General features: G+C 41.9%; 1 protein-coding gene across 1 annotated transcript in view; it reads left to right on the top strand.

Annotated features, from left to right (window-relative positions):
- IQGAP1 (IQ motif containing GTPase activating protein 1) overlaps window positions 1–27281 on the top strand; it is a 1927315-nt gene that overhangs the window by 965026 nt on the left and 935008 nt on the right. Inside the window, exon 18 of the mRNA XM_044076373.1 lies at window positions 16811–16981. Coding sequence (XP_043932308.1) covers window positions 16811–16981 — 171 coding nt within the window. The remainder of the gene's footprint in view (window positions 1–16810; window positions 16982–27281) is intronic.

Raw genomic sequence — 27281 nt, forward strand, 5'->3', positions numbered from 1 at the left:
ATGGCTCCCCAGAGGAAGACTCAGTGAATCCTGACTCCCCAGCTGAGGACTTGACCTTTGGGGAAACCATCTCCAAGATAAAGGATCATTTTAAGTGGGAATCCTTTGAAATGACTGAGGTCCAAAAAAATATACTATGACCTCATTCAGATGGATTCCCCAAGCCCATCTGCTGTTCCACCTATCCTTCCTGCCTTTCTAGATGGCTTCTCCTCCACATTACTTAATCCAGATTCCCAACCACCTGCTCCACTTTGACCTGACAGACTTTACAAGATGCCTGACACTGCTAAGCATCTGTTTAAGTGCCCCCAGTCTCTGTCTCTATGGACAAGGCCTCTAAGCCTTTACCCACTACCCACCATTCTCCCTGCTGACAAAGACAGCAAAACAATGGAATGTCTGGATAAGAAGATTTATACCTTGTCCTTCAGGGTGACTAACTACCAGACACACATGACCAAGTATGCTTTATTCTTCCTGGAAGCAGCCACAAAAGAACTGGCTGATATCCCTGACTGCTCGGCCAAAGCCTCACTGTTCTCTCTCCTGGCCCTCACTTACCAGGTTACCAGGCACTCTATAAAGTGCAGTTATGATGCTGCTGAATCTTCAGCCAGGTCAGCAGCATTAGCATCTGCCTAGCGTAGATACTCTTGGCTTCGCCTCCAACCCCTGCCTGATTATTTTTGGGCAAAGCTTATTGATGTGCCCCTGGACAGTACAGCACTGTTTTTCTCTAAAGTAGCAGACCTTTTCAAGTTACTGCAGCAAAAAGGAGAAGAAATGCAGGACCTTAAACACTTGCTGGTCTCGCCTGTGCCAAAGTTTCAAAGAAACTATCCCGCTAAAACCCAGTTTATAAGGAAGCAATCTCATCCTGTTGCTCCTTCAAGGCCTAGGAAGCCAGCCTACAAGGAAACAACCCCCTCCAGCTAGAACATCTCCCTCCTCTAGCCAGCGACTGCCCTTTCAAGACAAGGCAGGTAGCATCTGACTACCTGCCTTCCTTGCCTCCTCCTTCTCCCACACCTCCTTTACTTTTGTCAGCCCACCTCTCTCACTGCCTCCCTGTGTGGACTAACATCACCTCAGAGAAGTGGGTCCTGTCCATCCTCCAGAATAGTTATGTCATGTCTTGGCTCTCTCCTCCAAATAGGAAAGGCACCCCATAGTCACCTACACAACAGTTGCACCTCATGCAACCGGTGTTGCAAACTCTGCTGGCTCAGGGCACCATTGAATCAGCTCCCTCAGCTGCAAAAGGAAGAGGCTTCTACTCCAGGATCTTCCCGGTCCCCCAGGAAGGATGGACCCTGGAGACCTATTCTAGACCTGTCCCATCTCAACTTATTCTTAAAGGTCCCTACCTTAAGAATGTTGACCTTATGTAACCCTCTTTCCTCTCCTGCTCCCCCAAGGGTTCAAGGCCACATTAGATATAAAGGATGCTTATATCCACATCCCTATAAAATCAACTTTCAGGAAATATATGAGGTTCTTGGTGGGCTCTAAACACTTACAATTCTTTGCCTTGCCTTTTGGACTTTCCACTGCACCCAGAGTCTTCACAAAATGTTTGGCCCCAGTGATTGTTTATTGCAGCACAAAGGGAATACAGATATTCCCTTACCTAGATGATGTGTTGATCCAGGCAGGCAGCAAGGAGACCCTCCAGCTACACATCCACATTGTAGTATCTCTTCTACAGTCCCTGGGATTTCAGTTAAACTTCCCAAAATCACATCTCCAGCCGACCCAAGTCATTGTCTTCCTCAGGTGCCGAATATGCTCAGACCTCATGGAAGCATACCTTCCACCCCGAAAGGTGAAAACGTTGGCAGAACATCTACTTCTGGTCCTTCACTCTACAGACTTGACAGCAAGGCAGTTCCTCAAACTTTTGGGCTACATGTCAGCCACCATCCCCATGCTACCTTTAACAAGACTGCATATGAGAAAGTTACAGTGGTATCTTCAGTCAGTCTGGACACAGCACTACCATCCTGTGAAGCACTGGGTGCCCCTTCTCCCTTGCCTGAAAAAGGGAATACATTGGTGGTTGGTACAAATGAACCACAATCCAGGTCTTCCCCTCCTAGCACCTCTACCCACACAGGTCATGCACACAGATGCATCAGACTTGGGCTGGGGAGCAACTCTGGGTCATCGAAGGGAGCAGGGCTTGTGGCCAAAACCTCACAAACTGGAACACATCAGTGTTCAAGAGATGAGGGCAATTCTTCTGGCCCTTTAGGCATTTCTACCTTTCCTCCAGCAAGGTCCCTTGAAGATTTGCACAGACAACACCACTGTGCTGTAGTATCTCAACAAGCAGGGAGGGATCAATTCATACGTCCTCTGCAGACTAGCCTTTCTAGTATGGGAACTAACCACCTCATAGGAAATTACTCTGCAGGTGGTCTACATTCCCTCTCTCCACAACTCCCAGGCAGACTATCTGAGCAGAACCATCAAAAACAACCACAAATGGATGCTTCACATAGATGTCTTCTTAGATTTGGTCCACAGGTGGGGTACACCTCAAATAGACCTGTTTCCCTCCACCATCAACAGGCAGCTTTCTGGCTTTTGTACCAGGATACCTGACCCCCAGATGCCTTCTCAATCTCCTGGAAGGGGAAATGTCTATATGCTTCCCCTCCTTCCCGCTCATTCAGACAGTCCTGCTGAAAATCCAACAGTGAGAGAGAGTACTGCACCCCCTGGATGTGCACCGACAACTCCGGTTTTACCTGCATAAAACAAGGTCCATCAGACTGGCTTACCAGCTTTTTGTGTCCTTCCACCCTAGAGCCCTGGGGAAGGCAGTGTCCAAACAGACCATATCTACCTGGATCTCCAAGACCATCACCTTTTGCTACCAACTCCATGGTAAATCTCTGCAAGGTGCAGTTAAAGCACACTCCACCAGAGCTATGGTCTTTCAGGAGCTTTCTTTAAGGGCCTGGATACCTTTACTTCTTCTGGAGGCAGCTATTTGGTCTTTAGTTCACACATTCACCAAACACTACAAACTAGACCACATTTCTAGATCTAGGGCAGGGTTTGTCAGGGCTATCCTTAAATTCCTGGAGTCTGCCTCTAGACCACCTCCCCCATCACAGTGAACTTTGTCTCTCACCCATATGTAGAATACTGCAACACTGGAATAGAAAGACATAGAAAAGTTGTGCAGAATCTTACCATAACCATAGATGTCCTTCTCTTCCATGTTGCAGTGTTCCTTCCCATCCTCCTTCCCCTCCTGTTAGGTTGCATTTCCCTTTCTAGGTGGCACTGGACTGACATTGCACTTATTAGGACTGCTACGACTGGGGTTCCACGTTTTCCTCAGCCCGTCAGATGTCCCATGCACCTCAGAGGGACTGAATACTTTTGTATACTGGCCGTACGTATGCAAGACAAGAGGAGTAAACCTATGTGTAGAATACTGCAACATGGAAGAGAAGGACATCTATGGTTATGTTAAGATTTTACACAACTTTTCTTTCACATTGCTAAACATCTGTACGCAATCCCCAGATGCACCAGGAAACTGGTTATGTTAGTCTAGTATTTCATTAGTAAAGTGGTTTAATAAATGAAATGATAGTTGGATAAATAAATTATAGTCTCAAACTATTTTCTGCACTTAAACTTGGACAAAAGTATACATTGGTGTATTCCTGTAGTTCTCTCCTATTACTAGTAGCTTGTCTGTTTGCCTTAATGCCGAACAGGAATATAAAAACAGTGTGTTTCACTGAAAGGCTTTGCCTCCTTCCATCTAAGTAACCCCTTCCAAGTTCTGAAAATATGTGAGTAGATGCACTGTGAAGCTGGCAGCCAACAAACTGGCCAAGTTAGTAAATCCTTACTGTGAGACAAGTAACACACATTCTTGGGAATGGGTTAAGTGTCCTCAATAAACCATGAGTAAATCCCAAAAAGCAGAATGAGAATACACAACACTGCTAAAGATGAATCAAACGTTTAATGGATAATCACTTTAACGCCACAACAGGCATTTCTTCAGATCATTTAAAACACCAAAAAACTGAAACGTTTGAATACATAAACTGAAATACAAAGTAACCAATAAGTTCATCTATACAAAACACATGACCTGAAGTGAGATTTTAAAGACGCAGCTTAAAAGTCACCTTAGTTCATTAAAACATCAACAAAAATAAAAACATTTAGGTATATAGACTGAATAACAGAGTAGCCAGTAAGTTCATCTTCACAAAGCATGCGACCTGAGGTAAGGTTTTAAAGAGACAGCTTCATTGTCCAAACCCTTTATCTGCCTGAAGTAGTATTATCCAGCTTAGCTCACACCTTCTGGTTTGATTCTTTAAATCCCCTATTCTTATGTCATGGCTCAATATTTGCACAACTAAAACTACAAAAGAATACATTGAGCCACAAACTTTTTTTTACATATTTTGGCAAGTGCATTTTTATCCTCTAACTTCTGAATCTTGTACATGTGTTTACAAATTCACTCTGAGTGATTCGTCTTCTCTGTACAAAGTGAGAGACAACACCTTGCACTTAGCCAGATGCACTAAGATCCGTGTTGGGCAGTCTGCATTTAAATCAAACTTGAACTCCCTCCCAATGATAGGATGTATAAACAAACCAGTGCTGTCAGTATATGAACAAAAATTGCACAGTCTACAAGTAAATGTGCCAACACACTGACTAAGCTGGGCTGCAGTCGGTCTATGCATGCATGTCTTATAGCATAGCATTCGCTGCTTCAACCCTACAATTTCTTTGATTTTGTCACCTGTAATTCGGATAGACCAATGCTTCCGAACGCATCACATATCCTATTAACATTTGACGAATAGGACAAGGATAACCATAACTCCGTAACTTGACATTCCAGTTGGAATCACTGGGCACTTTAAATCTGCTTGAAAGATATGGCTTCACTATACCCTTTCTATCGAAGTTCCTGGGGCTCAGATTTTCTTCTACATCATGAGTGGAATAATCCCTGGACCCTAACTCTGTCTTAAACTCACAGAGGGCTTTATGAAAGTGTGTCTCTCTAAAATTCATTCTGGACATCATCATCCCTTGTCCTCTGATTATATTATGGTAGACTAGGATGTGTACCCCTGCTATGCAAAATATGGTTCTTCCTGCAAGATTTCTTAAATATACTAGAAGACTTGCCATCTATATCTCTACACATCATCATCTTTCAGCTGTTCCCGTTAGGGGTCGCAACAGCAGATCACCTGTTTCCATTTCTACATGTCCTCTGCATCTTGCTCTGTCACACCAACCACCTGCATGATGTTCATCGTGCATACAGCTGCAGTAATCACAGATGGGTTCTCTGCCGTCAGGCGGTCCCTCGGTCGGCCAAATTCCAAAGTCTAGGTCCGGCGTCGGTTGTTGTCGCTTTTTTTCTTGACGTCAGTGAGGCAGGGGTATATAAGACACAGCCGACGCCATTTTCTTCAGTCTTTTTTGCCGCGCGGTGCCCGAAGCAGAAGCAGTTCGCAAGTGCTGGTCGGCCAGCTCCTGAATTTACGAAAAATTGGAAACTGAAGTCTTCTTTAAAGCTAAGTACTCCGTTGGGGAAACGTTTCTTGCCTCAGACCGATGTCAGAAAAAGTTAACAATTGTATTTCTTGTGGGAAGCAAATACCGCATAAGGATTTCCATTCCCTCTGCATACCTTGTTTAGGCCCAGACCACGACGTCTCGGGCTGTCGCTTTTGCGCTACTTTCAATAAACGCACTATTAAGCGTCGGGCGGAGTTCGCCCAACACCTTTTTGGTAAAGCCTTTGATTATAAAATGTCATCGGAGACTCCGACTACCGTTTTGTCCAAAAAACGCAAGGACAAGGACCGACACGCGAGGTCTGCAGTCTCCACCGACACCACGCCAAAACCAGCTACACGTGGTCCGGTTCTCAGCGAGACGCCTATGCAGTCCCTGACTACCGACGACACTTCTTTGGCGGTGTCTTCTGTAACCGAGACCGCAGGTACCTCGGCCCATACCCAGACTACAACCACTGAAGCCACTGTGTGTGTTGAGCCTCCTAATGTGGACAGGTCCACTTCCACCCATGGTGTCTTTAGACCCTCATCTTCCTTTTCTAAGTCCAAATCAGCCAGGCATCCCAAGAGGCCTGTTGCACAGGGCCCATCTCCAGGCCCCATGTCTAAAAGGCAGATGCTTAAAATGGCTGAGGATTTAATTACTATCAGGGGTTCCCATCCCCCTCCAGACAAGAGACCCAGAGTGGAGGAAGATTCTCCCTCTTCTGATCAGAGCTCCATTTTTTTCAGAACATTCTGATGTAGAGGAACACTCTTACTCCCCTTTTGAAGATTCTGATGCAGAGCAGTCCATTCCTTCTGCATCTCCTCCAGAGGATTTTTCTTTTAGGGAAACCTTGCACACCTTGAGGGAACACTTCCATTGGGAAGGCCAAGACTTTTCTGATTCCAAGAAAAGACTTAGGGAATTTCTTTTGTTACCACAACACAGACCTCTGGCGATACCTCCTGTCTTAGACATACTTAATGATGTTTATTCGGAGGCTTGCTTTAATCCAGATTCCCTGCCTCCTGCCCCAGTCAAGCCTGATAGGTACTACAGAGTTCCTAACTCACATCAATTTCTTTACAAAAGCCATAATGCTGACCCTGAAACCATTTCTCAAGGCCCCAAGGGAATGAAGGCCTCTACTGCTAAGAATCCACTACCTTTCGAAAGAGAGTCAAGATCCTTAGAAAGGTGGGGAAAAAGGTATATACCTCGGCCACCCTAGCCATGAGGGCCTTAAATTGTCAGTTTCATATGCTTAAATATCAGCAGTTTCTGTTATCACAATTAAGGAATAAAATGTCTCAACCTGAACAACCAGATTTGAAGGAGTTGCAGGATATGATGCACAGTGCAGAACAAGTGGGTAAACACACCTTACAATGTGGTTATGATGCCCTAGAGGCCTCAAGTAGAGCTGCTGTTACAGGATCAGTCATTCGTAGACATGCCTGGCTTAGGGAACAAATCTTGCCTGATCATGTGAAAGCTAAACTACTAGATGCTCCTTTACAAAAGGATGTGCTATTTGGTACTAATGCTGAGGAGATACTACGGAAAATGGAAGAAAAAGCCAAATCTATGCAAACTGTCAAAGCTTTTCTACAGGTTCAACCACCACGTTTTAGCAGAAATTGGCCTTCTAAAAACTGGTCCTTTCCAGCCACGGACAAGCCCCAAAGAGGTAGATACAGGCGTACAAGGGGCAGAGGACAATCACAAGGATCATATAGAGGCAGGCAATGGCAAACTCCAGCACCAAGAGGTGACTAAGACAGTGCACAACAATACAGGAAACAAACCCAATGACTTCCTCCTTTCCATGCCAAGCAAGTCTCAGCTGGCAGCACCCTTGGGAGGAAAGCTGGCATTATTTACAAGAAATTGGCATATTGTCACAACAGACAAATGGATCCTGGACGTTATAAACAAAGGCTACAGATTTCATTTTCACTCTCTTCCAAAAATGAGAGGCATGCCAAACCTGCCACACAATCAAAGGGCAGAGGCACAACTACAAATTTCAAAGCTCATAGACATGAAAGCTATTCAAGAGGTACCTACTCACGAACAAGGTCAAGGTTTTTATTCCAGGCTTTTTCTGGTACCATGGAAAGGAACCGACTGGAGACCCATTTTTGGACTTATCCATCCTAAACACATTCTTACTCGTAATTCAAGATGCTCACATTACAGCAGCTTCTTCCCATGCTGGGCAAGGAGTTTTGGCTGGCAACATTGGACCTCAAGAAGGCATAGCTGCATGTCCCAATCAGACAAAGCTGCAGAAGATACCTCAGATTTCTTGCAGGTTCAATTCACTATCAATTCTCTGCATTGCCCTTTGGCTTATCTACTGCGCCCAGAGTATTCACAAAATGCCTGGCATCAGTAATTGCCTACTGCAGACTTCAAGGGATACAAATTTACCCTTATTTGGACGACTGCCTGATCCAAGCGGACAGCAAGCACATACTTCTGGAACATCTGGCTTATGTAACACGGTTATTGAATTCCCTGGGATACACAGTCAACAAAGAGAAATCCAGGCTAACACCATCTCAGAAAACAACTTTCCTGGGTGCCAACTTGGACACAAACACCCAGATGGCCTATCTTACGCCAGAAAAACAGGGACAACTAACTCAGTACTTCAAAATACTAGCAAATTGTACCAGGCTTACTGCAAGGAAAATCCTGCAGGCAGTGGGCTTCATGGCATCTTGCATTCTTTTAATCCCATGTGCAAAGTTGCATATGAGGAAACTTCAGTGGTACCTAAAAAACCTGTGGTCTCAACACAGCCACAGTTTGGAAACAATAATACCAATAATTCCATGTTTGCAAAAGGAATTTCTATGGTGGGCCCAAGCATGTCAAACAAACACAGGTCTCCCATTCTACAAGCCTCAAGCAAATCAAGTCATCACAACAGATGCCTCAGATTACGCCTGGGGGGCGCACATGACAGACAGGTGCATTCAGGGCAAATGGTCCCAAAAGGAAAAGCACCTTCACATCAATCAGAAAGAAATGCTAGCAGTGATAAATGCAATTACAGCTTTCAAGGACCTCCTGCATCCAGGACAATTATTGATAAGAACAGACAACACCACAGTAATGTGGTACATAAACAAACAAGGAGGAACACATTCATACCCCCTGTGCAGACTAGCCATGACACTTTGGAACTTGGCTCTGGAATGGCAAATCGAACTTCAGGCACAGTACTTGCCAGGTTTGGAAAACACGCTGGCAGACAATCTAAGCAGAAATATGACAGATCCACACGAATGGAAGTTGCATCCTCAAGTGTTTACAAAGATAATCCAAGCATGGGGGAGGCCAGACAGATCTCTTCGCCTCCCACAGGAATCATCAATTGGACAAGTTCTGTTCAAGGACCTTTCATCCAAAGGCCTGGAAAGTGGACGCCCTTTCATTCATTTGGACAGCATGGACAGTTTACGCTTTCCCACCTCTGCCTCTTCTGCCCAAGGTACTCTTGAAAGCAAGAGCAGACAGACCGAAGATGATACTGATTGCTCCAGACTGGCCAAGACAACACTGGTACCCACTCCTGAGGAGCCTAACACATACTCCTCCCTGGTCCCTACCTCTAATGCCTCTTCTGCTGACTCAGGACAGCTACAAAACTCTTCACAGTCAGCTGAAAACACTCAATCTCGCTGCATGGAAAATTCCTTAACACCACAACAGACCCTACTCCCCAAAGAGGTGCAGGATGTCATTTTGGAGGCCAGAAGGCCATCTACTAGAAAGGCTTACTCCGCAAAATGGAAACGGTTTTGCTCTTGGAATGAGAAAAAAGGCCAGGACCCTAGAAAACTGAATTTGCCTCAGGTATTACAGTATCTAGCTGAGCTGCAGGAACAGTGGACTTTCATTTTCCTCCATAAAAATCCATGCCTCAGCCATTTCTGCAGAATTCAACACTGATCCACCCTTATTCTCTCACCCACTCTTAAGACAGTTCCTCAGAGGGGCTAAGAATATAAGACCACCAAGGAAACAACCAATACCAGCCTGGGATCTTAATTACATTCTAGAAAAATTAACATTGCCTCCCTTTGAACCAGCTGCCTCAACAGATTTGCAATATTTGTCCTGGAAAACAGCCTTCCTTCTGGCCATTACCTCAGCTCGTAGGGTTTCGGAACTACAAGCCCTCATGGCTGTGCAGCCCTTTCTCATCTTCCATCAGGACAGGGTTTCCCTTCGAACCAACCCGTCATTTATGCCTAAAGTGGTATCCAGGGTAGCTTTAAATCAAGCCATACACTTACCTACCTTTTACCCCAATCCTCAAAACAAAGGGGAAAGGCTGCTACACTCCTTAGGCATCCATAGACAGCTACGTTATTATTTGGACAGAACAAAGCCTTTCAGGAAATCAGACCAACTTTTTGTGTCCTATGCTGTAGGAGCTCAAGGGAAGCCAGTTACCAAACAGACAATTTCAAAATGGATAGGCCACTGCATACGGTTTTGTTACTCCTATCATGGAAAATCTGTCCCTACAGGCATCAGATCCCACTTCACCAGGGCCACAGCTACCTCTACAGCCTTCCTCAGAGGAGTTCCTACCAAAGATATTTTGGAGGCAGCAACTTGAGTTCTGTGCATACCTTCACAAAACACTACCACCTGCCTTTATATTCCAAAACTAGAGCAGGCTTTGCCACTGCTGTGTTGCAGGGCATTCTGGCTCATCCCAATTCCACCTAGTGCCTACCACCCTGTGCGTAGCTTTGGGATTCTACCCATCTGTGATTACTGCAGCTGTATGCACGATGAACATAGTACAGTTTTGTACCTACCATAAATGTAGATGTTCGAGTGCTTATACAGCTGCAGTACAGTTTTCCCTCCCTCCTTCCCCTCTTGGTAAAGGCCTAGGGCCTAACCCCTCTTCATACAACCTGATTGGGTTATCCTTCTATGGTATATTTGCTTGCAACTACTGATTTTTGATTATATTGCATTGCATGTATATAAATATAATTTATGTATTGCCTTCCTTCTTTGGGGCACCTGACATCTGGGGCAAGAAAGACTGAAGAAAATGGCGTCGGCTGTGTCTTATATACCCCTGCCTCACTGACGTCAGGAAAGAAAGCGACAACAACCGACGCCGGACCTAGACTTTGGAATTCGGCCGACCGAGGGACCGCCTAACGGCAGAGAACCCATCTGTGATTACTGCAGCTGTATTAGCACTCGAACATCTACATTTATGGTAGGTACAAAACTGTACTTTCTCTCTCACCACATCCATAAACCTTATCTTAGGCCTTCCTCTTTTCCTGTTACCTGGTAGCTTCATCCTTAGCATCTTTTTCCCAATATACTCAGCATCCCTCCTCAGCACATGTCCAAACCAACGTAATCATGCCTCTCTGGCTTTGTCTCCAAACCTTCTAACCTGGGCTGACCCTCTAATATACTTATTCCTAATCGTGTCCACCCTCGTCACACCCAGTGCAAATCTTAACATCTTTAATTCTGCCACATCCAGCTCAAACTCCTGCCTTTTTGTCAATGCCACTGTCTCCAACCCACATAACATAGCTGGTCTCACTACCCTCTTGTAGACCTTCCCTTTCACTCTTACAGGTACTCGTCTATCATAAATCACTCCTGACACTCTTCTCCACCCACTCCATCCTACCTGTACTCTCCTTCACCTCTCTTCCACACTCACCATTACTCTGAACTATTGACCCCAAGTATTTAAACTCATCCACCTTCGCCACCTCTACTCCTTGCATCCTCACCATTCCTCTATCCTCCCTCTTATTCACACACATATATTCTGTCTTAGTCCTGCTGACCTTCATTCCTCTTCTCTCTAGAGCATATCTCCATTTCTACAGGGTCTCCTCCACCTGTTCCCTACTCTCACTACAGATCACAATGTCATCTGCAAACGTCATAGTCCACGGGGACTCCTGTCTGATCTCGTCTGTCAACCTGTCCATCACCATTGCAAATAAGAAAGGGCTCATAGCTGATCCTTGATGTAACCCCACCTCCACCTTAAACGCATCCGTCACTCCCACTGCAGACCTCACTGCCATCACACTGCCCTCGTAACATATCCTGTACCACTCTTACATACTTTTCTAACACTCCTGACTTCCTCATACAATACCACAACTCCTCTCTAGGCACCCTGTCATATGCTTTCTCTAAGTCTACAAAAAAACAATGCATCTCCTTCCGACATTCTCTGTACTTCTCCATCAAAACACTCAGAGCAAAGATCGCATCTGTAGTGTTCTTTCCTGGCATGAAACCATACTGCTGATCACTAATCATCATGTCCCCTTCTTAACCTTGCTTCCACTACTCTTTCCCATAACCTCATGCTGTGACTGATCAGTTTTATCCCTCTGTAGTTACTACAGCTCTGCACATCACCCTTATTCTTAAAAATCGGTACCAAAACAATTTTTCTCCATTCCTCAGACATCCTCTCACTTTCCAAGATTTTATTAAACAATCTGGTTATAAACACCACTGCCATTTCACCTAAACACCTCCATGCTTCCACAGGTATGTCATCTGGGCCAACAGCCTTTCCATTCTTCATTCTCTTCATAGCTATCCTTACTTCCTCCTTGCTAATCCATTGTACTTCATGATTCACTATCCCTACATCATCCAACCTTCTCTCCCTCTCATTCTCTTCATTCATCAACCCCTCAAAGTACTCTTTCCATCTCCTTAACACTCTCTCCTCGCTTGTGAGTATGTTTCCCTCATTATCCTTTATCACCTTTACCTGCTGCACATCTTCCCTAGCTCGGGCCCTCTGTCTAGCCAATCGGTACAGGTCCTTTTCTCCCTTCTTAGTGTCCAACCTTTCATACAACTCTTCATATGCCTTATCCTTAGCCTTCGCCACCTCTCTCTTTGCCATGCACCTCATCTCCTTATACTCCTGTCTACTTTCTTCATCTCTCTGACAATCCCACTTCTTCTTTGCAAACCTCTTTCTATGTGTACTCTCCTGTACTTCCTCATTCCACCACCATGTTTCCTTGCCCTTCCTCTGTCCAGATGTGATACCAAGCACCTTTCTAGCTATCTCCCTTACTAGCTCTGCTGTAGTTACCCAGCTATTTGGTAACTCTTCACTGCACCCCAGTGCCTGCCTTAACTCATCCCTGAACTCCACCTCACAATTACCCTTTTTCAATTTCCACCACTTGATCCTTGGTGCTGCCCTCACACTCCTCCTCCTCTTGATAACCAAAGTCATCCTACAAACCACTATCTTATGCTGTCTAATGACACTTTCTCCAGTCACCACTTTACAGTCTCCAGTCTCCTTCAAACTGGCCCTCCTACATAAGATATAATCCACCTGTGTGCATCTTCCTCCACTCTTGTATGTCACCCTATGCTCCTCCCTCTTGTTAAAATACGTATTCACCTCAGCCTTGTCCATCCTTTTCGCAAAATCCACTACCATCTGACCTTCTGCATTCCTTTGTTTAACTCCATACCTACCCATCACTTCCTCATCCCCTCTGTTCCCTTCACCAACATGCCCATTGAAATCTGCTCCAATCACCACTCTCTCACCCTTGGGTACAGTCATCACCACTTTATCCAATTCACTCCAAAATTTTTCTTTCTCATCCATTGCACACCCAACTTGTGGAGCATACGCACTAACAACATTCATCATTACACCATCAATTTCCAGCTTCATAAACATCACTCTATCCGACACTCTTTTCACCTCCAAGAAACTCTCAGCATACTGTTCCTTCAGAATAACTCCTACGCCATTTCTCCTCCCATCTACACCATGATAAAACAATTTGAACCCACCTCCGATACACCTAGCCTTACTCCCCTTCCATCTGGTCTCTTGCACACACAATATACCAACCTTCCTTCTGTCCATCATATCAGCTAGCTCTCTCCCTATACCAGTCATACTGCCAACATTCAAAGTTCCGACCCTCACGGCCACAGTCCTAGCCTTTCTCCTCTCCTCCTGCCTTTGGCCATGTCTTCCGCCTCTTCTCCTCCTTCGGCCAACAGTAGCCCAATTTCCGCCAGCACCTTGTAGGCTAACAGTACTGGTGGCGGTCGTTGTTAACCCAGGCCTCGACTGATCCGGTATAAAATTTTTCTTGGTGACTGCATGAAATGTTTTGGTCATGTTTTACGCCGGATGCCCTTCCTGACGCAACTCTCCCCATTTATCCGGTCTTGGGACCGGCACAAAGAAATGCACTGGCTTGTGCATCCCCAGTGGCTATATCTCTACTAATTCAAACATATAAAAAAGTCAATCTCATAATCAGATGATTTCATAGTGAAGTGTAAAAATGTAGTAGATGAATTAAGAAAATTCAGAAACAATTCAAGCTGATTTCTTGAACCCAACAATAAAAGAAAAACATAATCAACAAATAGCTTGTAATAGGGAATAAACATAGGAAAGGGGCTATCCCTTAAGGCCTTTGTAGTCTCCCAGTGTGCCAGGGCAATGTTGGTGTAGCTATTGGCACAAGATGTGTCCATAGCTGCATCTAACTTCTGCCAGTAGTACTGGTCCCCAAAAATGAATACATTATCATCAAGAACAAGTTTAATAAACATGCAAATCAAATTCACCTGACCAGTAGAATACTCACTATTAGCAGCAAGATGTACTGTCACATATTCTAATCCTACATCATTGGGTATTATAGTAAATAAAACATCTAATGTGATCATTATTAGGTCTTGAGTTAGACAGAGATTGTGTAGTGTCAAAGAAGGTCTGTAGAAACTGTTTAGTATCTCTGAGGACAATATGAGCAATGTTCAAAACAGATGTCAACATTTTCTTAACATAATTGGAGATCGATTCAGTCAACTGTCCTCTCTCTGAGACAGTCAGCCTCGTGGGAGGTGAGGTAGGTTCTTTATGGATCTTCAGTAGTCCATAATTTTAACAATCGGATTTTCAGTTTAACAAATAGTTATGCAGTTCATTTATGTATGTACTTATACAGTCTAAAAGCCAGTATGCAACTTATGAATCATATCAATATCCATGCTTTGGATGACTGCATAAGTACATCTCTCAGATAAGTGTATTCATCCTGTTAACATAAAAATCCAAATCCATGACCACTATTGGACCCCTTTACCAGCAGATCGAATAATTAAGTGATCCCTCTCCTGTAACTGTTTAATAGCAACAAACTATGTGTCAAATTACAAAAACTTTTTTCTTTTGGTCATACCTGGTTCATTCAGAATTTGTAGTAAATCCACCTCGCAAACCCTAGAAAAAGCTTCTAGTAATGAGTGGAGATGAGGTACAAACTTACTAGGTTTCTTAAATACACTAACAGAAGAATCATTACAAAAAAGTAATTTAAACATATTCCTCATAAAAACACTTCAAGCAGAATGTGACATCACAAAAATCACCCCTCATAGAGGGTATGAAAGATAGGCCTCTCTCAATTAGAGAGATTTGTTGAATAGTCATATCAGCTGACAAAATATTTCATACTGGGGAGCTTTCATTTCCCACATTCAGTTGACCATAGGGTGCTTCTTTTGCTCCACCGATGGTTTGAGGAGTTTTCTCCGACTCTGTGAGTGTCTCTGTACAGAGCTGTCCCTGATAGGTAGTGGTAATGATGGAAAAAAAACTGCTGAGCATTCAGGGCTAATAGTGCTGATGTCTTTCTGCAATCATCTGCTCCTAACAAAAAGTCAGAATTAACCACATTATCTGATTCAGTTAAGTATACAGCATTCAGATGTATATCCACAACTGCAGTGCTTAAAGTTGCATTGCTAAAATTGGAGTTCTCAATTCCAATATTATTCACTTCCACTAGATTTCATAGTGATGGATGATTTGGGCCAAGAGAAAACATTACCAGAACGAAAGTCTGATAAGTCCCAGCTCAGGTTTTCATCTTCTTCTTCATCAGCAACTTGCTTTCTAGCATAGAGGCATTACTAGTAATATCAAGTGCTGAGCAAGCAGCTTCAGACAGAAAATTATCCTGAAGTTTCTGTATATATTAACTAATCTCATTGGGTAATGACTCTTCTATGCGTTTGAAAAAGTCCATCAAGTGTCTAATATAGTTGAAACTTAAATCCAAGTTCAGCTTCTGCCACTTGCTCAGTAACTCCGGATATAATCTGGTGTATGGTGGCATTTTAATGATTCTCAAACCACGAGGTACTTGCTTCAATGATTTGTAGAACCTTGAAAAGCAGAGCTTACAGCAGTCATCCTGGAATTGCAAGAGACACTAAATGTGGTATTCATTTTTTTTAAAAGTGTTTGGATTATTGCTGCAGATAGAGGAGGAGGAACAGAGCTGATAAACTTTCTTTTTGGTGACAAGTCTTTATGGCATTTCCTTGCAAACATATACCTGCTTGTTTCGTTAACAAAAAATTTTAATCTCAGTGTCTTGGGGTATTACTTCTTACAGCGTAATACCTATGTCAGTGAAGCAGTATAGAGAAGCAAAAATTACACAAAACTGTGCAATTAATGAGACAGTAGCTCAATGAATTCCAGCTAAAAATTATGTAGATCAGCCCACGCCCTTGGTTATCAAACATGGAGATTGCTTGGTGTTAGCTGTTTACAAGTAACACCACTGAGATCTTATTGGGAGACCTTAAGTGTCCTGCCAATGTTTAAAAAATACTTGCTGTCCATTTTGCAAGAGCTCCATTTGGCATACTGGTACCTGTCAGTCGTTCATATATTATTGCAGTCTCACCTGCATACTCATAACCATATAATATGTCATATGACCCAGCCTGGTCAGCATAACCATATTCTTTGCATTTTTAAGGCAGTGTTGTGCTGTACACTCCAAGAATACTTGAAATCTGTTCATGACAGACATTATCCATATGCTGTAGGATGCTTTGTTCTACTGCTAAATACTACCTCTATAGGTTGTGAGGGGAAACTGCTGGTCTTTTGCCATGTTACATATTTAGACAACAGTGAGGTGATGTACTCATGTTCTTCCTACCTTTTTCCATTTGAATTACTGATACAGAAATTTGTTTTTTTCACTGCTACTTGGTTTTAAATGTACACTGAATTGCAGTTGGAATTTTAATAAATTTATCTGTAAAGGATTACATTACAAACAGCAAGGTGTAAAATTCCATAGTATTTTCTTCTCTCCCAAACTAGTCAACCATCTCTGGAGTAACAGCAGCTTATAATCGTGAACAGCTGTGGAATGCCAATGAAACTCTGATTGTGAAGTTGCAAGCCAGATGTAAAGGGTATCTTGTCCGTAAGGAATTCTCCAACAGAATGAATTTTTTGAAGAAGCAGGTGCCAGCTATAATTGCTATTCAGGTACTGATTTTGCCTAATTGTTGTGCTAAATTCTGTTATAGGAATAGCATTCTGGATTTGCAGTTGAAAATGTAGCTGTGTTCTCACCAAGTCCATCTTTGGGGGGTGCTACCATTGATTTAGTGTGGAAGCAGTATTAATAGTTCATTAACCTCATAGTATAATTAAGTTTTATTTTTGTTGTAATCTTCATTCACATAGATACTGGTCTTAACATACATAAAGTGTAAACCTGACCTAGCTTGTAGCTTTAACATCTGTAACCTGAACAGATGATTGTTAAAAGGGGCGAGTTCATTTTTTTCCAGTTTTTGGTACCACTGTTGATCAGCAGACCCACTTCAGTCAGCCAAACCATTCATTCCCCATTGCTGTGGTTTGAATTGACCAGACCACCATTTTTCAAACAGCCATTAGGAGTGGTTTGAGTTTTATTTTCCTTAGTTCTTTCTCCATGTACACATGTCTAGCTAAAGGGTTGAAAACTGCCATGGAGTGGGCTGACCTCTTGGTCTCCTGTCACTTTTTGCAGTGGACTTTGCCAGCAAGCAGTCCTTCCCCTTTCATTGAAGCAGAGAAAGTGGTTTCACTGGCTTACATCAAGGGTATAGTAATTGCCATGCTTTCCTGTGCACTTGCAGACCATGCCCCTTCATTCCTCCTCCTCCATTTCCCTACCTGACTCCTCTAGTGCTGGAGTCTCTAATCAGACCCCAGTCGCCTGGGTCATAGTAAGACTCAGTCCCTGTGCCCCATGGAGCCAGGCTTTTTAAAGAGTGAATGTACTTGCTATTAAAATTTCAGTTTCTACTAGCAGTAGGTTCTATCTATAGGCAGTATGAAGAATCCTGTTATTCTGTATTGAGTACATTACATTTTTGCTCATATTGAAGCATACAAGCAAGCATTGTAGTGCTACACCTTAATAAGGATGATTGCCCTGTACATTGTGTTTTTCTGCCTGGTGGCTTGATTTTGGATGAACAAGGAAATAAAGGGGCTTAATTTTATTTTAGAATATACAGCTGTCTTGGGGGGGGGGGGTAAAGCCATGTCTTGTTTTGAGAAGGCTACTGCTGTAAGTATGAGAGTTGTACTTGTAGGTTCATAGGTATATATTAGGTTAATGCTTTTGCGGACCTTTATAAGCATAGCCATGCTTCCCAAATGCATCCAACAATTGTTTTTTTATGCCTTGGATTTTTAGGGGTTTATTTTAGGGTCATATACAAGCTTAAGCATGAATGGTCAAGCATTTACAGGTTGCCTCTGTCCATTGTAGTTGTAGGATCCAGATCAGGGGTGACTTTCTGATTTCCCATCTACTGGTCCAGGTTACACTCGCATTTGGTTAGGAACAAGTTCTGCTTCACGTGGATGGGAAGCCTGTTCCAAAGGAGGAGTATTCTTTGGGACACACACCTGTCCCTAAAGTAAATTCTGTTTGTTACAATCAAGGTTTAAGTCCTTGGATCAGGTAGTACTAATGCCACTTGTTTTGCAGATATGCAGAAGGTCCATGAGCGTGGGATCCAGGGATTCCTCATATGCCAGACATAAATCACCCCTCAACAATATGTAGGATACAGAGCATGGGGCGAGGACTTTGATGTGTTCTGCATAGAATATGTTCATTATACCGTATATTTTTTTTGTCAGGATCTTTGGTGGATGTTAGTCAAAAACATACCAAAGGGGACATTGGTCTTAATGATAGGTTTGATGAGGACCAAAAACAACAAAACAATGATTTCCTTGGACATCAGTGCTGTATACCCTTGCTGATAAGTTGAGCAACATAGAATGATTTCTTTACTACCTTAGAAGCGTGTTGGTGGAAAGCCAGGTTACTGTCTACATATATTTCTAAATCCCTACCTACTGGGTCTACTGTTAGGGATGCATTATCAGTGAGGTAGTTTCCTGGGGTAGCTGACTTTTAGAAGAGTAGTAGTATGCATTCTTGGCATTGAGCTTTAAAACTGTGGTTCTGACTCCAGTTATTTGTCTGTTAGGCCTTCCTGGAGGATATTGGTGTCTTCATGAGATTCTCTGACTGCTCCAAGTTTACAGCTATCAACAAACTTGGTCAGCCAGAGGAACTTGATGTTTGCTTTGACCTCTGAGAAGTAGATGCCAAAAGGAGAGGACCAAGCACAGAACTCTGAGTGATTCTGCTTTTGACTGGCCTCATTGTGGTGATAGACTCCCATATCCTAACTGACTGTGTCTTGTGTAAAAGCCAACTTCAGTGTCAGTTGCATAATAGGTGGCACACTTTCCTTCAGTGCAGAAGGCTGTGCTGGGTTCTCCCACATCAGGTCAAGTGAGTGCTGACACTACATTGCAGCTTAAGGGAGGTGTTGCATTCCTGAGTGTGCGGAGATCCTGTCTTCTTGAGTTGGTGTTAGTTCAGGTAGATGTAAAAGATCCCATGGCACCTATCAGCAAGAGTAGGGTAAGTGCAGTGATGCCCTGACCAAATTTCTCGTAGTAGTATAGATACCACCTCATGTCTCCTTTGAAAAGAGGCTACTAGCCTAGTGGGGCTAAACAGGTCAACAAAGAATAAAGAAACTGGCTATACAGACTGTAACTTGGGAATTTTTGTATAATTCCATGAGTTTGTTTGCAATGCCCAAGTGGGGTATTATATCATATCATTGGACGGTGCAGTGGCACAGTGGTAGCATTGTCTGCTCACAGCAAGAGGTTCTCCGGTTTGCTTATCTGCTGGGGTACCTTCTGTGTGGAGTCTGCATGTATTCCCTGCGCTCATATGAGTTTCCTTCTACTTTACAAAGACATGCATCTGGAGTGTTTCTCCCCAGGCCTCCGCTGAAAATTGTCTTCGTTCCAAGTCGGACTTTCCTGGTAAACAAATGTTAAATTTATTTTATTTATTTACATTTGTTAACCAGGTAGTGTCCGACTGGGTTGAAAAAAAAAAAGTTTTCAGCAAAGACCCAGGGAGAAAAGCTCCACAACAAAAAGAACGTTATTAAGGTGCAAGCAGTAAACTTAGTTTAAGAAGTACATTGCTAACAATATGTAAATAAGCTTAACAAAAATATTATAGCAAAATTTAATAACTACAATATAAACATGCATGTTTCATGCATACAGGAATACATTTTTTTGTTTTACAATATATATGAGGTGCGTAAGTCATATACCTTTACAAGGTGAGTCACTTCTGAAAGACTAAAATTGGCCTTATAGTTTTACAAGTTAGGTCATCTGAAGGAACAAAGATTAATAAAGATAAGACAGATAGTGAGATACCCCTGTGTGGGATGAGCACTATTTGGGCTAACATGTGAGATGAGTGGGGAAAAATTAGGAAGAATATTAGTTGGGAGCAATACAGGGGCATAGTCAAATAAGTATGCATTGGCAAGGTCATGGGTAGGCAGTGTACACTGTTTTGCCATCATCCATTGCCTTGTTGACCATCTTAAAGACATCCATTAGGTTGAGAAGGCATGTTGTTCCTTTGACAAAAAACAAATTGGGTTGGATCCTGTATCTTAAGGTTTCCTATGTTATTTACAAAGTAATTCTTTCCATGGGTTTCCATATGACATTGGTTACACTTATAGGACTGTAGTTTCTGGGATCTGTAGAAGGCCCACTCTTGTGCAGAGGAATGACTGTTGCAGTTCTTCATTCTCATGTAAGGAAGACTGATTAGAGGTTGAGGTAGAATAGTGACTTCAAAGATCTTGACAGGGTGGTATTTCATGCTAGTTAGGAAGCATCGTGGGACATTATCTGGGTTAATTTATGCAGTGTTTTTTGACCTTGCAGTGTTTTTTGACCTTGGAAGTGCATTTAGGACCTGCTTCCTAGTGATATTTGGGGGTGAGGTGGTTATGTTCTGTGGTATTTCCTGAGGGGTGACCACAGGGAGTGGGTGGATAAAATTGGATCTTAATTTGTCTGCTGGCTCTGTGTAGGTGGCTGCATTTGCATTTAGTTCAGCACATTTTGGTGCACTACTTTTGAGGTTGTGGACATATGTAAAGAAAGATTTATGGTTGTCCTTCATCTGGGAGGCTATTTTACCTCAGATTTTCTTTGGTAAACTTCATTTGCCCTTTGAGTTTGCTTATATTGATAAGAAAGTTTTTTTATCCTGTTTAAACCTTTGCCATGACTTTCTTCCTTTTGTTGTACAACCTTTTTTTTAGGATTCCACCTGGGTGGTTTGTTTTTGAGTTTGTTCTGAGCTTATTCCTCATAGGCACATCTGTCTCCATGCATATATTACACAATTGTACAGAGTTTCTGTGAAAACAATCCACATAGGCAGCTGTGTTGTCAGGATTTGGATGGGGCCTTGAAATTTTGCCAGGATATCACTTAGGAAGTTTGCATTAGAATAGTTTTTATTAACTGCTGCAGGGTTAGCTGAGGGTGCAGGTTTTATTTTTATTTCTAAGGAGGCAGCTTTATGGTCTGACGTTACACTAGGGGTGTACATCATTCTTCCAGATTAGTGAGGAGCAGGTCCAGTATGTATTTGCCCCTAGTGGGAGTATGGACTGTCTGACACAGGATGTTTGTTTACAAAGAAGAGGAATTTTTGGGACTGCATGGTTGGTGTTGTATATGATTTCCAGTTAACGATGGAACAGTTAGTTACCCATGAACATGGTATTGGGCTGAATGGTGAGCATCTCCAATACCTCTAGAGGTACGAGTTTTGTGGGTCATAGAGGGAGACCTAAACTATTTGGACGCGGAGAAGCTCAGTTGCATCATCTTGTTTGAAAAGCCTTGGGGTGAGCTCATCTTTTATGTAGATTAAGACATTTACATATTTATTCCCTCCCTATGCAGTAGCTGACCTAAATGTGTGGAAGTACAGTCACCCTGCACTGCTGGCCTGCTCTCCATGGCCTTAAACCATGTCTCGGTAATTGTATAGAAGTCTGCATTCTCCAGGGTGTGGAATTTCTTGTTAAGACTCATGGCATTGAGTAGTAACACTTCGATTGTCTGGTTTTGCTATGTTGGAAGGTGTATTAGTTTGGCATTAACTTTTTAGCACCATCACTGCCAGGAATAGGCTCACCACCTTTTAAGTTGCACCAGTGCTGGTGGAGGTTCCTCTTGGCACCTTAAACAGTTCCTCACCTCAGTGGTTGGTGTCTTCAGTAGGCATATTTGAGTGGGCTCCTGAAGTCTTTTTGGTCTATCATAGAAATCTGGGACCACATTATGTTGACTTTCTATTTTCAAATGAGTTCAGCATGCTTGATTAGAGTGTGCGCTCCTGTGCTCATAGGTAGGTACTAGGCTATCGGCCCTGGGGCCTATACAAGCCCAGTCAAAAAGGTACCCTGGCTTTTGCCACCCAAGAAAATTATTTTCCTGTGCCACTGTCGAGCAGAGCCACGGAAGTGATCTCTGGGGTGAATGTATTATATTTATGCTTATATATGCTTTTAACATGTTTTTCATACACACATATACATATGTATATTTTTTATATATATTTTTTATATACATCTTTTATATTTACTTACATTCATATACGTGTATATATGTTGTGATTGTCCTTTGTTGCATTTATTATTGTATCTGTCAGGTTGATTAGGAGCTATATGTGATAGGCTAGTACTGATTATCTCTCTTGTATATATAAGAGATCTTATGGGCCTTGGTCTTTGTGATCTGATGAAGCTCATTGAGTGAAAGCGCTCATCTGACCTGCAGTCTGGTTGTGTTTTAATAAAAGTTCTTTTGGTTACATTCGAGCTCTGCTTCGCTCTGGTTCTTGTATTTTAAGACATTTTATTTTTCCGTTTTGGACTAGAGCATTTATCTGGATTACTGGCAAGATTTTTGTTTTTCTTACTATTTTATTTGCTATTCTTGCCTTTTCTGGAAGCGGAGCTATGCAAGATTTGGGTAATATTGAACTCTACTATGAGCCCCGGGGTGTAGACCTGGGCTCAATGGTCTATTTGCACAAGAGGTTTGAACAATACCTCGCGTGCTCCAAGGTGAATTCTTGGCAACTGGAGGATGTGGAACATACTGATGACGACAACGGAACGACGACTGATTTAGAGAAGCTGCAGCATTCACTTGATACTTTGGAGAAAGATTTTTTCCGACTGAAGCGTTTGCAGACTCAACGCTTGCATTTCCAATATTGCTTAGACAAACATATTGTACCCAGAGGACTGCGGGTGTTTAACATGCCCAACCAGGGTGAGCACTACCCAGAACTGTTGACGAAATGGCAGCGTATTAATTTGGAGGTAAGCAGACAATATTTACAACTGCTTATTGACTTTTTTGCTCCTGAGGAGTCAGCTCTAACGGAGAGCATTAGGAAACAACAACAACATATATTTTTAATACGTTCCCGAATACTGCCGTTCAACCATTATTTGAAAGCCTTTTGGATGGAGTTTCGGCTTTGGAACGGAAGCTACTCCAGCAAAAGAGAAATAAGATTGTTAGAGACCACAAGGATTTTTTAAATTAGGCCATGTTTTTGTATGGCCTAGATACGGACAAAATGATGTCAATAATGTGAACAGCAATGTCTTGATTACTGGTGTACAGGATAATGTAGATAAGCGAATTACTTTTAATAAGCGTGATGTGTTACTTAATGAGCATAAATGTATTGCATAGTGGATCTTTGAGCAATAGGGAAGTTATGTGCACTTCTAATAGGAATAGATCTAGAATGTGTAATACGCCTAATGATGTGCCTGTTGATACACGAAACGTTGTGGCTTCTAATGATACAGATGATTAATATTACACATGTAGAGTGTAATGAGGTTCCTGACACTATTATTACTACACCTGTAGCAGTGAGCAATGAGGCAGATGAGGCAAACTGTTTGAATCTGTACCCTGTAGTACAGATTACGAACAGAGTGCCCACGAGTAATATCAAGGTTAACGATGGTGTTGTTAGATCAAAGAACACTCTTAATGTAGTGAATAATACAGTGAGTATAGGAGGAGTTATCCCTTTTCCTTTGCCTGTACGCAAGGAGAAAGGAATGAAGAGGGGCAGGTCGTTGAGCAGAGGCCGACAGAAACGGAAACTGTCGGACGAGTTTATGCCACATCAAACCATCAAGAAGATGTGGAGAAACAAGTTGAGTTAGTCTTTGATGGTTTGACTTCCACAGTTTCGGTACCTGAAGTTAATACACACTCACTGATCTGTAACATCTCTAGTTATATATTAACACAACATGATGAGAATCTTTTGAATAAAGGCCTTAATTTTATTCCGAGTAGCTATAGCAATTTTACAGATACTGTGATTGACATGAGACTCTTTTGTCGGAATGTAATGCTTAAATTAATTTTTACCGACAAAGAGGGCTTGAGTGCTGGTGACATGGGTGGATTTGAGGGACTACCAAGATTTAAGAATTTGAGTAGTTTTGTTCCTCCACACCATCCCCTAGTTGAGGCCTATCTGAAGCTAACGGAAGATGCTTTATATGAGTATTTCAATAAAACAACTCCTAGAAGAAAAGGTAATTTGACTCATTTAGAAAGAGAGAGCCTTTGACAATTACAGGCATCACAGTCCATAGTTATAAGGCCAGCCGATAAAGGCGGCAGGATAGTTATAATGGATACTGACCAATATTATGTTGCCATGAACACTCTGCTAACTGACCAATTTTACAAGGAAGTTGATGAACGAGTAGTGCAAGACACCATTACATATGTATCAGATACTCTGCTAGATATGTTTAAAGGCAGGGTTATAGATCACGAATTATATGATTACCTACTGATTAGAGCACCGTTGATTCCGGTAATACAAGGACTCCCTAAGATACACAAAGACATTAGCAATCCCCCGATGAGACCTATAGTCTCTGGACAGGGGTGGATTACTGAACATATGTCTGTGTATGTTGAGAAACATTTACGTCCTATTCTTAACAATAACCAGACAGTACTTAAGGACTCTAAACAGTTTCTGCTAGATCTCTATGACTGTCTGGGCAATATAGATGAAATAGAGAGCTTGGTGTTTGTTACTTTTGACATCCAGTCCTTGTTCACGGTTTTACCGAATGAGTTAGGGATTACTTACATCACAGATTATCTCTCAAGACATAGTGACTACTCAATAGTGCAAATTGATTTGTTGGCACATTTCCTAGAGTTGATTTTAGAGAACAATATCTTTGTTTTTCATGATATGTTTTATCAACAACAGGGAGGAGTTGCTATGGGTACGCCTTGCGCCAATAGTTATGCTAATATGTTCTTGGCGCAATGGGAACATGAAGTGTTATTTAGGACTAGTGATTTTGAACAACATGTGGTATTTTATCGACGTTTTGTCGATGATGTCTTTGTTTTATGGAGAGGATGTGAAGATGAGTTAGCTTCATTTCATAGTATAATGAATCAGCTTACAGATTTTTTGAAATTTACTATGAATTACTCTAGATCTAGGATTGAGTTTTTAGACCTATTTATAGAGAGACTTGAATGTGGTTTGATCAATACAGGGGTGTATCGTAAAGCATGCCATTACAACACGCTGTTGATGCGTACGAGTATGCATCCACAACATATTTTTAAAAACATTATTAAAGGTCAAGGAATGAGGACCTCTAGATTGAATGCCACTGATTAAGGTTTTATTACTGAGGTAGCTAACCTGAAGCAAAGATTTATTGATCGTGGTTATAGTTCCTATGAGGTTGAAAATAACCTTATGAACATTAAAGAACTTAGGTTAGATACAGCAGCTCCTTATTTTGGACCTAAGAGAATAATTGCTGAGAAAGCTATACATGATATGGGGTCAGAGGTTAGGATTTCTATACCTTATACCACTGATCATTCAGCCATCAGAGACATTATCACTAAACATTGGTCAGTTCTTTGTACTGATGAAAATATTAAGAAGGTGGTAGGAATGAAGCCTCAGTTCCTCTTTAGGAATAAACTTAATTTGAGAAGGATGCTTTGTTATTCTAGGAAACAAGGACAACATTTTGATCCTACACATATCAAACCATGTGGGCACTGTAGTTACTGTGCCTTTATAGACATTAACACCTGTTTTTTGCATCCAGATCTACACACTATGTTCAATACACAGGTAGATGCTAATTGTAGCACTTGTAATATAGTATATTTGGCAGTATGCCGAATTTGTAACGCCTTCTACGTTGGGAAAACGAATCGTCAATTTAAGGAAAGGATTCGCGAACATATTTATCATATAAGGAAGGAATCACCACATAATGCCCTAGCTAAGCATGTTATGCAGTTTGGGAGTGAACATAACTTTTTATTTAGAGCCCTTGAGGTTATCACCCCCAATATTCGGAGAGGTGATATTAGGAATCACACTGAAAGCAGTGAGAGTAAATGGATCATTAGGTTAAGAGCGGACAGAGGCTTTGGTTTAAATGAGAGAGCCTCAATTAAACCAGCACTTAGGAACGCAGGAATATTAAATTATAAAGTCAAGACATGTGCATATTAGTGTTTATACCATTCTTTATGAGTTCAGTTTATAAGAATGATATATTACTCAGTATACATACGTATGTATATATATATATATATATATATATATATATATATATATATATATATATATTTTATGTATTATATTTATGCTTATATATGCTTTTAACATCTTTTTCATACACACATATACATATGTATATTTTTTATATACATCTTTTATATTTACTTACATTCATATACGTGTATATATGTTGTGATTGTCCTTTGTTGCATTTATTATTGTATCTGTCAGGTTGATTAGGAGCTATATGTGATAGGCTAGTACTGATTATCTCTCTTGTATATATAAGAGGTCTTATGGGCCTTGGTCTTTGTGATCTGATGAAGCTCATTGAGTGAAAGCGCTTATCTGACCTGCAGTCTGGTTGTGTTTTAATAAAAGTTCTTTTGGTTACATTCGAGCTCTGCTTCGCTCTGGTTCTTGTATTTTAAGACATTTTATTTTTCCGTTTTGGACTAGAGCGTTTATCTGGATTACTGGCAAGATTTTTGTTTTTCTTAAGATTTTATTCCAACCCTTAGTGTTGAAGTTGGACTACCATCTAGCCTATAATTGTGGTGATGGTTGTGGTTAGGGCCATAGACTCGAAACGTTTGCCCTCACAAGAAGGATGGTCAAAATTGTCCTTAATTAAGGGTGAGCACAGAATGGAATTTTGGATGCCCGTTTTATTTATTTTACATTTATTTACCAGGAAAGTCCGACTGGACAAAATGCCCTTTTTCAGTAAAGCCCCGGGGA

Source organism: Protopterus annectens, chromosome 7.part0, assembly GCF_019279795.1.
Source record: "Protopterus annectens isolate FY-2018-M chromosome 7.part0, PAN1.0, whole genome shotgun sequence".
Taxonomy (NCBI): Eukaryota; Metazoa; Chordata; order Ceratodontiformes; family Protopteridae; genus Protopterus; species Protopterus annectens.